Source organism: Pimephales promelas, chromosome 11, assembly GCF_988280905.1.
Source record: "Pimephales promelas chromosome 11, fPimPro1.hap1.1, whole genome shotgun sequence".
Taxonomy (NCBI): Eukaryota; Metazoa; Chordata; class Actinopteri; order Cypriniformes; family Leuciscidae; genus Pimephales; species Pimephales promelas.
In genome coordinates this window covers 23,020,923-23,033,389 of record NC_142779.1, presented here as the reverse complement: position 1 = coordinate 23,033,389, position 12,467 = coordinate 23,020,923, and the positions used below count along the sequence as shown (strand labels likewise).

The 12,467-nt window shown below is 37.0% G+C and overlaps 1 protein-coding gene across 1 annotated transcript in view; it reads left to right on the top strand.

Moving 5' to 3' along the window:
* Positions 1–740: 740 nt before the first annotated feature.
* lmbrd1 (LMBR1 domain containing 1) overlaps positions 741–12,467 on the top strand; it is a 114,925-nt gene continuing 103,198 nt past the window's right edge. Inside the window, exons 1-2 of the mRNA XM_039651754.2 lie at positions 741–864; positions 2,854–3,030. Coding sequence (XP_039507688.2) covers positions 757–864; positions 2,854–3,030 — 285 coding nt within the window. The 5' untranslated portion in view covers positions 741–756. The remainder of the gene's footprint in view (positions 865–2,853; positions 3,031–12,467) is intronic.

The following is a 12,467-nucleotide window of genomic DNA, read 5'->3' as shown; positions in this document are numbered from 1 at the left end:
CCCAGCAGAAGGGCTACGGGATTTAAAGAAATTAAACTTTAAAGCTATTTCTCTCTCATGGGGCAAGATTCAAGACAGGTACTTTTTTATGTATTTATTTATTTATTTTTATTTCACATTCTCTTTTGTTCTTGCAAATTCTTTGAGAATTCCGTCAGCTCAGTTGGACATCTATTAAAATGAAATAATTCTACACATCAACATCAGAGTTGGCTGTAGATGTATATATGAATAAACACATTAAACCTGCGGTTTAAGGCAATATTGCCTTTACTTGAGAGGTAACAACATTTAAGCTATCTTTTAATGAATAGATCATACAATAGGCCTAATGTATTTTAGTGTAAGAATATAATTATCATCCAAGTTTTGGATCAAAAAATATTTAGGCTAGTTAATATTCAATATATTTAACAAATGTTCACATGTGAATGAAAGTTAAAATATCACATAAAAAAAATAACTGAACATTTTTTAATAAAAAAAGAAAGACGACAATACACCCCTCCCCCACACATTTATTTATAAATAATCAGTTTGGCTCATGAACTGATTATTTATTTAAAAACACATTTATCTACATTGACATTGACATATTTACAAAGTGTTCTAACGTGTTCAGTAGCTAATGTGAAGTCATAAAATCTAAGTCTCATTTAGGTAGGCTATGTATGTAAAATATCAATGTCAAAATCTTCCGTTTGTTTTGTACTTGACCCAGTCCTCCGCAGTGTGCTGTGTGACGTCACGCGTCACATGGTACGCGTCAGCTGTGTTGCAGGAAGTGAAGCAGTCATGGCGACTCCTGTAGCTTTACTCTCTGAATCTGTGCTCGGATGGTCTATTTTCACTATCGTTTTACTGGTGAGATACATAAATTATACGCTATAACTTGTATTTACTTGTACTGTTAAACGCGGTATTTCCACGTTTCCATCACGTCCTATACTGGTTTGTAAGCTTGATGTGTATCATTCTGTCACGCCGCACTACCTTAGTTATACGTCATTTCATAATCCTGTTAATCAGTTAGAGGCTTTTTTTGCAGTTTTTACAAAAATATTACACTATACAGTTTTACTAGAGGTAACTTAACACTTAATTTTCCAAGTACAAGTACATGTGTTGTTGCTATAAATCATGTTTACTTCTAACTTTTCACGTTAATCGTATAATCCTATTGTATGTCCATTTACACGTGTAACTAATTTCTAAACCGTCCTTAATTGATTGATTTTACAGTTCTTAGTATTTCAAATGGGAATATGTTACATCTCAGTGTCAGAGTCAACTATACATATTTGTTCCCCCCTAAAATCATAAACACTGTCAGTGATTTTTGCTGTTGTGTTTGTTTGAGCAGGACTTTCTGTTTGGTGACCAATGGCTGAAAGGGGGAGTGTTCAGGAAACTTTACAAATAGTCATTATCTTTTGCAATTTCATTTACTGGCAGAGAAATAACGCAGCACAACTTTAAACAATTCGTTTTTATCCTGTCTGGTCGAGGTGTTTAATTAAAGTGGCTTCTATGCCTTAATTTTCTAATTAAAATGCAGCCTACTCAAGTTTAACACGTGTAAAGAGAGCAGTATTTCCCATTAGTTTGGAACATCCTGATTTAAATGCAAAGCGTTGGGTCATTATCTGACCAACAATTCAGGCAGAATCTAATACGCACGCTTAATTGATCCTGTTTGAAAATAGCATCCCGTAATCACAAGCTTTTTTTAGTGGTGTTTTGAGAGCTTATAGAGGATGTGTTTGGAATACAACCTTTCACTCTCATGCAAGTTCCTCCTAAAATTTGGACTCTATTTATGGTTTTATTTTAAGTTTTATGAGATACTATATGCTTTTCATAGACAACTGTCTCAGAGACTTCTAAAGCTGTAGGCAGGATTTTTTTTTTATCTTTCTTGGTGAGGAGCTATCGTTTACTAGATCAGAAATGCAGTACAGAAGCACACAAGTTATCAGCTTGAAACAGAAGTTGGGATCGACTTTCTTATTCCCTATTATTATGTATATCCGAGTGAAACGTCTTCTCAAACAAGAAAAGATGTAGGGTGTGACTTGATTTTGTCAACCGGGAATTGATGGTTTGTCATTGCTGTGATCTCATATGAGTGTAAGGCTGTCCTGTCCTCGCGTCAGTAACCGGGTTATCAGAGAAGAGATGTCACTGCAAAAGGGAGGGGAAGTTATTTTAATTTAAGATTATGAAGGCACATGGAAAAAGACCCATATTTAAAAACAAAACAAAAACAATGACGAGCATGGATGAATCATTTATAATAAGTTGCAATTGCAATATTCCATAAACAAATAAGAATTGTCAGTTTTTTTAATTTAATGGTGAGTTTAAGGTGGGTTTGTGTTATGTGAAAGCCAACTGTGCTATACAACACACAACGATTTGACACCATAGATATTTACGCCTTTTAAAAGAGTGACATACCAGACAAATTTTGACACACAGTTATAATAAATTGTCACAAATATCAGGCTTTAGGCTAAATAAACAAGATTTCTTTTTTCATGAGCATGGCTTGAGTACAGATTGACATATAAGTAAGTTAGCAGTTCTTACATTTTTATTTGATTTCATGTACTTTTATTTTCAATATTTTTTTGTGGAAGTTTTTATGATTTTAATGAAGTCGATATCATACATTAACTCATACATCAAAAAAAGAAAGTCTTGTGAAGACTTTTTTATATTTAAGTAATATTTGTCCAAATATCTAATTTCAAACTTTTAATCATAAGTAATCATGAAACTGGCGGTACTGTGTTTAACATTATTTTAGCTGCATTTTACAAATTATTATTTGTCCCCTTGTATCTTCAGGTCATCGTGGCCTTCTGCTGGGTTTATATTCGGAAGTATCAGAGCCGGCAGGAGAGCGAGGTTATCTCCACCATCACGGCGATATGTGCTCTGGCCATTGCCCTCATCACATCAGCTCTTCTTCCTGTGGATATCTTTCTAGTGTCCTTTATGAAGTATCCCAATGGCACTTACAAGGTAACCCTATTCCCGTACATGTCTGTGCTTGATTCAATCCTGCATTATTCCAGGTTCCCATTATTCCACTTGCATTGTTTAAATGCAACATGAAATCCAATTTACTTTCTTATTAAAGTCACGGTGCACTATATTATTAGTCACTGTGTTATTATAAAGATAGAAATCGTTTTTTTTTTGCTTCTTAAATTACTTAATGGATAATAAAGGGGTCATATGATGCTATTTTAAAAGCTCATTGGGTACTTTCCTGTTATCCGGACCCCACGATGGCCTACCCCTAACCCCGCCCCTAAACCTACCCGTCACTGGGGTTAAGACCAATCAGGGACGATGGCCTACCCCTAACCCCGCCCCTAAACCTACCCGTCACTGGGGTTAAGACCAATCAGGGACGATTGCCTACCCCTAACCCTGCCCCTAAACCTACCCGTCACTGGGGTTAAGACCAATCAGGGATGACTATAGTTCTGAAATGGTATATGGTGGGGTCCGGATAACAGGAAAGTACCGCTCATTGTTTTGTTAATTGGGTGTGATGAAATCGATCAAATTGTTTGTTTATTTACATACTGTACATTATTGCAGCTCCTCAATTCCCTACAAAATCCCTCCTTCTGAGTGCTCTGATTGGCCAGTAGACCCAGTGCATTGTGATTGGCCAAACACCTCATGCATGTGCCAGAAATATAACAGCCCTTACCATAATGACTATCTTCAGCTTTAAAGGGTTAGTTAGTTCACCAAGAAATGAAAATGCTGTCATTATTTACTCGCCCTCATGTCGTTCCAAACTTGTAAGACTTTCGATGTTTGGAACACAAATCTTTTTAATAAAATCTACGGAACTACCACTTTGATGCTTCAAAAAATATGTGGTTTAGTCCAAATTTTCTGAAGAGACATGATCACTTATACACTGAGCAGATTCAATTTTGGCGTTGACCTTGATGTTTTATATTTATATAGCGCTTTCACAGACCCAATGGCCACCAAAGTGCTTTACATATTGCCTCACATTCACTTTCTCATTCATAGACCGTCGGTGTAAAATGAGACAGTGAGCATTTCATGTTCTCGTTCATGGTTAATTTTTCCATTATTCAAAACCAAAGAAACTGAGAGCTCTGCACAATAAGTGTTTTGGATGAATTGGATGAATGGTAGTTTACTTTCACCACTTGTGAATACAATGGCATTTCTTGTTGCACTTTATTCTAAAACATTCCATGATGCAGTCAATTGCAATAAGACCCAGAGATCGATTATACTTCAAGTTTGAGTTCATAGACTGAATTGAACACATCTTTTTTTTTTACTTTGAGACTTAAATGGTCTAATGAGACATTGGTTACTATGGCAACTGAATGGCGTAATTAATGTAACCACATGCCCACCATTCTTCCTTCCGCATAATGAATAATTAAGCATAGAATTACCTTCACTGAGATGAGATCTTTAATGAGTGCTTCACTTAGAACTTCCGTGAAACTTTGTTCCCACTTTGCATACTACAGAATGAAAGCATATTATGACCCAAGCCTGTCAAGTTCTAAAATGGAAAAAAGTAGCATAAAAGTAATTTAGACAACTCTTCTGAAGTCAAGCAACTGAAATTTAAGCTGTTATTCGCTAATAAACTTTTCTGTAGCCTTCAAATTTAATTTGCACTTGTCTTCCACAAATATTCAAACTTGCTGCTTTACAGTTGCTTTTGACATTGAAACCAATGGAAATTTTAAAACTTGGCCAAATATACAATTTTTATAATAAAGAAATATTTTATAATACCTTTTTAAATCTGGATGTTCATTCACTTTATCGTATGGGAAAAGCGCCACTGCATAATATCTCCTTTTGTGTTCCACGGAAAAATGAAAGTCATAGAGGTTTAAACCTGAATAATTTTTCATAAATTGGATGGCAAGAGCCTGAGACTTTAAATGCCAGTATTTCTATTTGATTGATTACAACTTATTGATGTCCTTACAAAACACATGAATGTGGAATAGAGCCTGAGCATGAGGCTATTTCCATTGTCCAATAGTCAAACATGTTTTGACTATAAGCAGCGAGCCTGTTGTCCCACAAAACAGTTGATATTTAAATAAACACATTAGAAATATTACAAAACACACCATTAGTATTCTCCCCTGGCTTTGTAAAACACTACTCAAGTGTGTGTTGGGCAGAATAAATTGAGATCTGCAGACAGCGCTGGCCTGGTTTTCATTTGAGATAATGATCAGCCCTAGGATTGTTAAAAAGGTCTTTTAGAGGTCAAGACAATATTTGACTTTATCAGAGTTACACAAGATTCATTACTGGTTTAATTACATTAATTGGAAGTTAAGGGTTTTGAAGTGTTCTGAAGAAGACAGACTTGCCCGATCATATCAGAGATCATCTGTCGAGGCGGAGGAGGTTAACCCAGTATCGGGTTAATTAGATCTCTGATGAAGCCACTGATCTTTCTGTACCACACTTCTTTGAAACACTTTAAAATTCATAGATGATCTTGAATTGTAGAGCGCCATAGTATAGTGAATAGATCGGCACTGTACACCAAAGTTATGTAATCGTTATATTGTATTGTATACTGAAATAGCATTTAAAAAAATGTGTAATTATTAGGCCGTGTAATTGTGTAATTATTAAACTTTTAGTGTTTGCTCATATAAAGTTAGAGATTTTAACAAAACTTAGGTCCACTCTCCTGCAGAAAGTTTATTCCTTCGACATTGATCAAACCTGTTTGTAAATTTCATGTAATCCTACTGTCTGAGTAGGTGCTACACTCAAATTTGTATTTACTTTGCTACTTTTTATATTATCAGGGTGTCTAAACTCTGTCCTGGAGAGTCACTGTGCTGCAAAGTTTAGCTCCAACTTGCCTCAACACACCTGCCTGGTAGTTTCTAGTATGGGTGAATTGCGTTTTTGCACCCTTGAAGGGCACGTCATTTGTAGGCGTGTTCCAAATGAAAGTGAACAATGCACTACTTGCACAACTACTTCCGCGTTCTACTTATTACATACCGGGAGTTTCCGGTTAGAGTGTTCATCGCACGTCCATACATGAGAATGCATATTATCACTACGTTTTGTGGATGCCAATTGATTAAAACAATGAATAACGATCTCTGTATTAATTATCTTGAGCCTACTGAAATGTTCTTATAAATATTTTTTCTTTCTAACTGTTCGATTGTGAATAATAAATAGGCTAAATATATTTATCCACTAACTTGCAGTAGTCTTCTGTCTTCTCATTAACAACAGTATTAGCCTACTTATATTCTATACTTGAGTTTACATTTTTGTTTACATGAATTTGACTAATAAAAAGTGTGCATTGGTGCTTTATTCCTGTCTTTTTAAAATAGTTTAATGAATGAATGAATGAATGAATGAATGATCGTGAGGTGCCTACCTACTATCAGAACGCACGCATAGAATGACAGTCAACTTCTCTGAGTATTAATTAAGCATTTTGGGCATGAACATGTAATAGTAAAACGATTGACATTGGAAAAACGACACTGAATGATTATTGATTACAATATTTAATCCAAATAAATAAATGTCCGTGTTTCGTACTGATGTTTCAGCGTCGCGGTCACTAGTGTAGACAAACACTGACACCCTGTGGTGAAATAATGGCGTATTTTTAACAGCCGCAGCTTTCTCGTATTGGCTTGGTTTGGATTTAGGCCGTGTGTCCACCAAAGCGTTTTTAGCCAGCTGAAAACGCTAGACGCTCTGCTGAAGACGCCGTGCTTTGGGCGCTTGAGAGCGTTTTGGCAGCGCAGCGTTTTTTTCCGTTGAGACGTTTCATTGCTATGATACATAATATCCGCGGCAGTTGAATGTTGTGACAGTTGGTCGGTGTGGTATTAGTCCCGCCCCTCCTCCACTGTGATTGGACGGCTGTGTAAAATGTGACATTGATGAGCGCTGCGTTTTATCCAAAGTTGAACATTTTTCAACTCCCAGCGACCAGCAAAAAACGCTGGGCGCTCGGCGCTTCAGCGTGGAAAAAAACGCTCAGCGCCTCGGTACACTCATGCCGTTTAACGCGGTGCTCCCATTGAAAACAATTGAAAACATACGCCAGGCGCGTGGAAAAACGCTTTGGTGGACACACGCCTTAAACTTAACGTTCGGATGAGTTTTGAAAATTCTAAACATGGTAAACATCAGAATATCCCTTCTTCTGTCAATAAAAATGTATACAAAATATAAAACCTTATTACAGACACTCATTTTAGGTGGTGTTTGTTCAACTCTTTGACCGCAGTACATTGAAAGGAAACGTAACCGGAAATAAGTGATATGTATTGTTTCCAAACGGAAGTTTGTCGCGAAGCTTAGTGCAAGTAGTCCATTGAATCACCTTCCACAATTCTGTTAGTGAAGGGAATATGTAATGGTCTCTTCAAGGAAGTCATTTCTGGTCATGTTCTGCCTTTTGGAATAAGTAGGCCATATGTTCTCTTCCGATTGGAATTTGTCAAGTAAGACCTAGATTTGCTGGTTCAGGTGTGTTTAATTGGGGTTGGAGCTAAACTCTGCTGGACTGTAATAGTAACCCCCTGTTCTATATAGTATGAATATGGGTAGTATGATTAAAATTCAGATGCATTACATCTACCATGTTGTCACTGTCTCGTGACCTACTAGAGTCAGTTGCGGCGCTGAAGTTCTAGTTCATCCAGGTACTTTTCGCTATTGGCTTTCGTACGCAGGTTTTGATTAGCTTGTTCAGTTGTGTTTGATTTGGAACCTCGAGGGTCAGAGTTGAGTACCCCTGCCCTAATCCAAAGTTATGCACAACAAACTTTTGAATTTGGTAAAACAGGTTGCACCTCTACTAGTTCAGGTCTCTCAATTTGGAACTCTCAAAGTGACGGATTGACGGATTTAACTTTAAAATGTACAAATTTCGGAAACACTGTAACTGATGTCCATGGCTTATGCAGATTGATATCTAAAAGTTGTTTCTTCTTATTACTAACATTTGGATATAAAATGGAATCAAATGCCATCAAAATAACTAGCTAGGTTAGCTGAAGTCCCCATTTAATCAATAATTTTATCCCTTAAAACTCATCTTTGATCACCAAAATGACATATTTAAAAGGGTGATGAACTGAGAAATCTAAATTTCCTTGAACTTTTGACATCTAAGAGGTCATCATATTATAAGAATATCCTATAAGTTTCAGAACTGAAAACGTCCTTGTTAGTCCAATAAAAGCTTTTATTGACCCCAGCCTCAGCAAACGGCTCGTTTTTCAAAGTGGGGAACTATGACGTCAAAGAGGATAAAACAGAAGAAGAAGATCAATGCATACTTCAGCACGGCCGGTTTAGCCCCACCCACCGATTCGCGCATTACACGCATAGCTAAATAACATAGATGCCTACCTCGTGTTGACAAACTGGATCAAGCTACCGAGCAATAGAAAATATTGTGCAGTGCCTGGTTGTGGAAGAAGACAGTCGCTGCATATGCTTTCTCTGGATTCCAATAGGACTGCATGGATAAACTTTATTTTTAATGATGTTCCAGCAGATGAGGTAAACATTGTCGTCTGTTCGCTTCATTTCTCTGAGGATTTTTTGTAAACAAGACTGGATTTGCAGACCGATTAAGATTAAAGAACGGTGCCATGCCATCTATATTGGATCTGACAGGAATGGTGCAACACACGGACTCTGGGTCGAATTATTCCGGTTGCCATTTTACAAAATTGGACATTTTCAGAACACCGACGGGTTACTTGAAACTCATTATAATATGCAAAACTGTTATCCACTCACAGCAGGGGCGTTTATTTCCAAGTCTTCAGTGCGAGACGCCCATAAAAACCGTGCGTTTTTCAGATACGCTCAAAATTAGAGTACAAAATAGCCTATTACTTATTAATTTTGATGTTTTTGAATGCAAAAACCAAGCGAACGTCATATGTTGACCTCAGACAACAATATAATAAAATTTAAAAAGCCAGTTCATGACACCTTTAAAAAAAATAAAGTGCACTGAAGTTTCAAAGAGAAAATACTCAGAAATGGGGTTGACTTATGGATTTACACATGATTGGTCTTAAAGCATGTTAAAAACACCACATAGACATAAACAGTAGTGGCGAGCAGGGCGAGGCTGAGGTCCATGAGAGAATGGTGCGAGGCCGGTGGTGTGATGGCGGATGAGCAACACCTGCACGTCGCACCGGTCTCGTATCTCTCACGGAGGAGTGACGATTGTGATGGATGAGAGAAGACATGAAGTGTTTTATTTGATTTTTTGTTTTATTATGTTTGGCGGAAGTCGCCCGTGAGGGACTTCTGTCTGTCTTTGTGTTTATTTATGAAAGTTTTTGAATGTTCGCCAGTATATTGATAGATATAGATATTGCTGGCACTGCATACTGGCATTCTTCGTCAAACTGTTTTCTTCTTTTTAATGTGAAGCCTATTAAACTTAAGTTGTGCAACGAGCATGAATGATATCTCAATTGTGCGACTTGAGTAGAGTTGTGTGTTACTTATCCTAAGTGATGGATATATTTGCATTGAAAAAGGGTCCCAAACCATAGAAGCCCCAGAATATCCCAGAATGCGAAGTTCAACTTGTGTAAGCCACTTTTTCCCTTGTTAAAGAGCAGAGAACAGTATTTATTTTAACTGTTCTAGGAACATTGCAACAGATCTTGATGAAATGCGCTCACCCAAATGGGTGAGTAAAATGTAGTTTGATAATCGTTCTGAAGCTCCCTGTGATTCACGTTGCACAGTAAATTAGGCAGACAGGTGCTTTTTGTTGTAGGAGGTTGAGATGGAAGGAGCCATCAAGTCTTGGATAAACACGGAAGATTATGGCAGCGATCTCCTTGGCTCCGGCCCTCCGGTAATCCGTTTTTCTGATGTGACAATCAAATGTATCTCTCTTCCTCCAGTCGAGTAAGCTGGCTTAATGGGCAGAGGAACCTTCTCGTCTAAACATCTTCTTAATGCAGCCTGTGCACGTAGGACTCTGTAGGTTTATTTCTGTTTCTCTGCCCTAAAGAGATTACAGCAATGATTGACAGGCCGGGGTTTCACTAATGAGGATGCGCTCTCGAACGTTAAACTTCTAGCGGTGCTAGAGTTACTAGATAAATTGTTGTTAAATCAGGCTTGTTTTATTCTATAGATCTTTGTTATTCTGTGGGTGTTCTTTAGAAACCCACAAAGATGATCTGCTTAAACCAGGAGACAGATTTATGACACCTAAAGAGGCCCCAGGAAGTATTTGGACACTTAAAAGACACTTTTTTTTTATGTGTTGACTCGTACTTTGAATACAGCTAGTATACATTCAATTGATCAAAAGTGTCAGTCAAGATATGTATGTTACAGAAGATTTGCTTTTTGCGGTTTCACAAAAATACTAAGCAGCTTGTACTAAAATAATAAGTGGGCTGACCCCAGCGGAAAGGGGATGAAATAGATGCTAAAACACTCTATCCTGGTCGTTTTCAATACTCACAATCCCAATTCCTGATTCCCTACAGTGGTTTTGAAGACACAAGATGGTTTTTATACTGCCAAGGGCGTAGCTCGCTTGGTGAGCTGAAACCTGCGTACGTCACGAAGTGTGGAACATCCAATAGGAAAATTCAACTGTATATTGTATAAATAGAACACTTTATAAACAAATGTCAAAAAAAGTTACTCGAATCAATGACTGGTATTAATAAAGATCTATTCTTACAGATCATTACCGGTAACTAAAAAAAGTTTGTTTAGTGTTTAGTTACTCTAACTAATAACGATGTCTTTCTCCAATTGACGTTCTATGTTGTTTAAAACAATGCATTATTAACTGTTTATAATGTAGTCAAGCCAAACGCTAATCATATCAATGACATGTTTTTTGTTAACATTAATTACTTGTATACAAGTAAAGGGTTAGTTTACCCAAAAATAAAAATTAAGTCATTAATTACTCACCCCCATGCTGTACCAACCCTGTAAGACCTTCGTTCGTCTTCGGAACACAAATGAAGATATTTTTTATTAAATTTGAGAGGTGGATCACTGCTACATAGGCTGCCTAAGGGATTGAAACTTGACGGCTCAGAGTCAGAAAGTCATTGAAGAAAATGTTTAAATATTCCATGTGACTACAGTGGCTCAACTATAAGTTTATCAAGTGACGAGAATACTTTTTGCGAAAAAACAAACAAAAATAACGACTTTATTCGGCTATTCCTTTTCTTCCTTGTAGGCCTGAGACGAGAGTTCAAGAGATTTCCACGACGCATGCGCGAGACCTGAACTGAAGTAGTTGAAGGAGATCGCAATTCTTGCACATGCGTCGTGGAAATCTCTTGAACTCTCGTCTCAGGCCTACAAGGAATAAAAGGAATAGTCGAATAAAGTTGTTATTTTTGACGAATGAAGGTCTTACGGGGTTGGTACAGCATGGGGGTGAGTAATTAATGACTTAATTTTCATTTTTGGGTGAACTAACCCTTTAAAAGCCTTTGAAATTTCAATCAAAGATGTTCTAATTGTTGTCCGATATTCCAGCTGTGAATTTCTCTTTGTGAGTGTGATCTTTATAAAAGGGTTGTCTAATAATCTCAAGTAATTGGGAACGCTATTGAATTTCATAGGTCAACATGCATTGGAACATCGATCATAATATACATCATTTGTGATAAAATATCAATAAGTCAGCCTATGTCTTGTCCTGTTTAGATTTGTCAGAGCCGACAGCAAGTTCATTTGATCCAACACAGGAATTATGTTTTTCTAGTGCTCGTGTAGCAATTATGGGTTTGCTCTTTTGGCATGATGAAGCGTTGAGTTATGAATGCAGGATGGAGTTCATTGAGACCGAGAGCAATAGAGAGAGAGAGGGAGAGAGAGTGATTTACTGCGGCAGGGCAGACAGCAATTCTCTCTGGCATTTGGATCTACTCCGAGAACCTGTGAGTCATCAAAGTGTCAGGTCACGTTTTTGATGGAATCTCTGGCACATTGGGAATAAAAAACAATGTGCTTGGAGAGCCTCTTCTTTGTATCACCAATGTCCCATGGTACCATTTCAAGTCCTGTCATAAGAATCATGTTTCAACTCACTGTGTAGAACAAGATATTTGTTGGTCATGTTTTTATCCTTTGAGATTCACATCCAGCATCTTGTAGGGCTATCAATTTAACACGTGGATTTAGTAAATATAAAATATATATAAAATATAATATATATATATATATATATATATAATGCAATTAATCATATCACCTGACTCCTAATAATTAATGTTTGGTAATTGGAAATAAAACAATTTATCAACATTTGAAGCCAGTTTTATGTTTATTTTTAATCGTGAGCATTTGCTGAGAAAATATGCATTTTTTTATATATTTATATCCTATTGTGA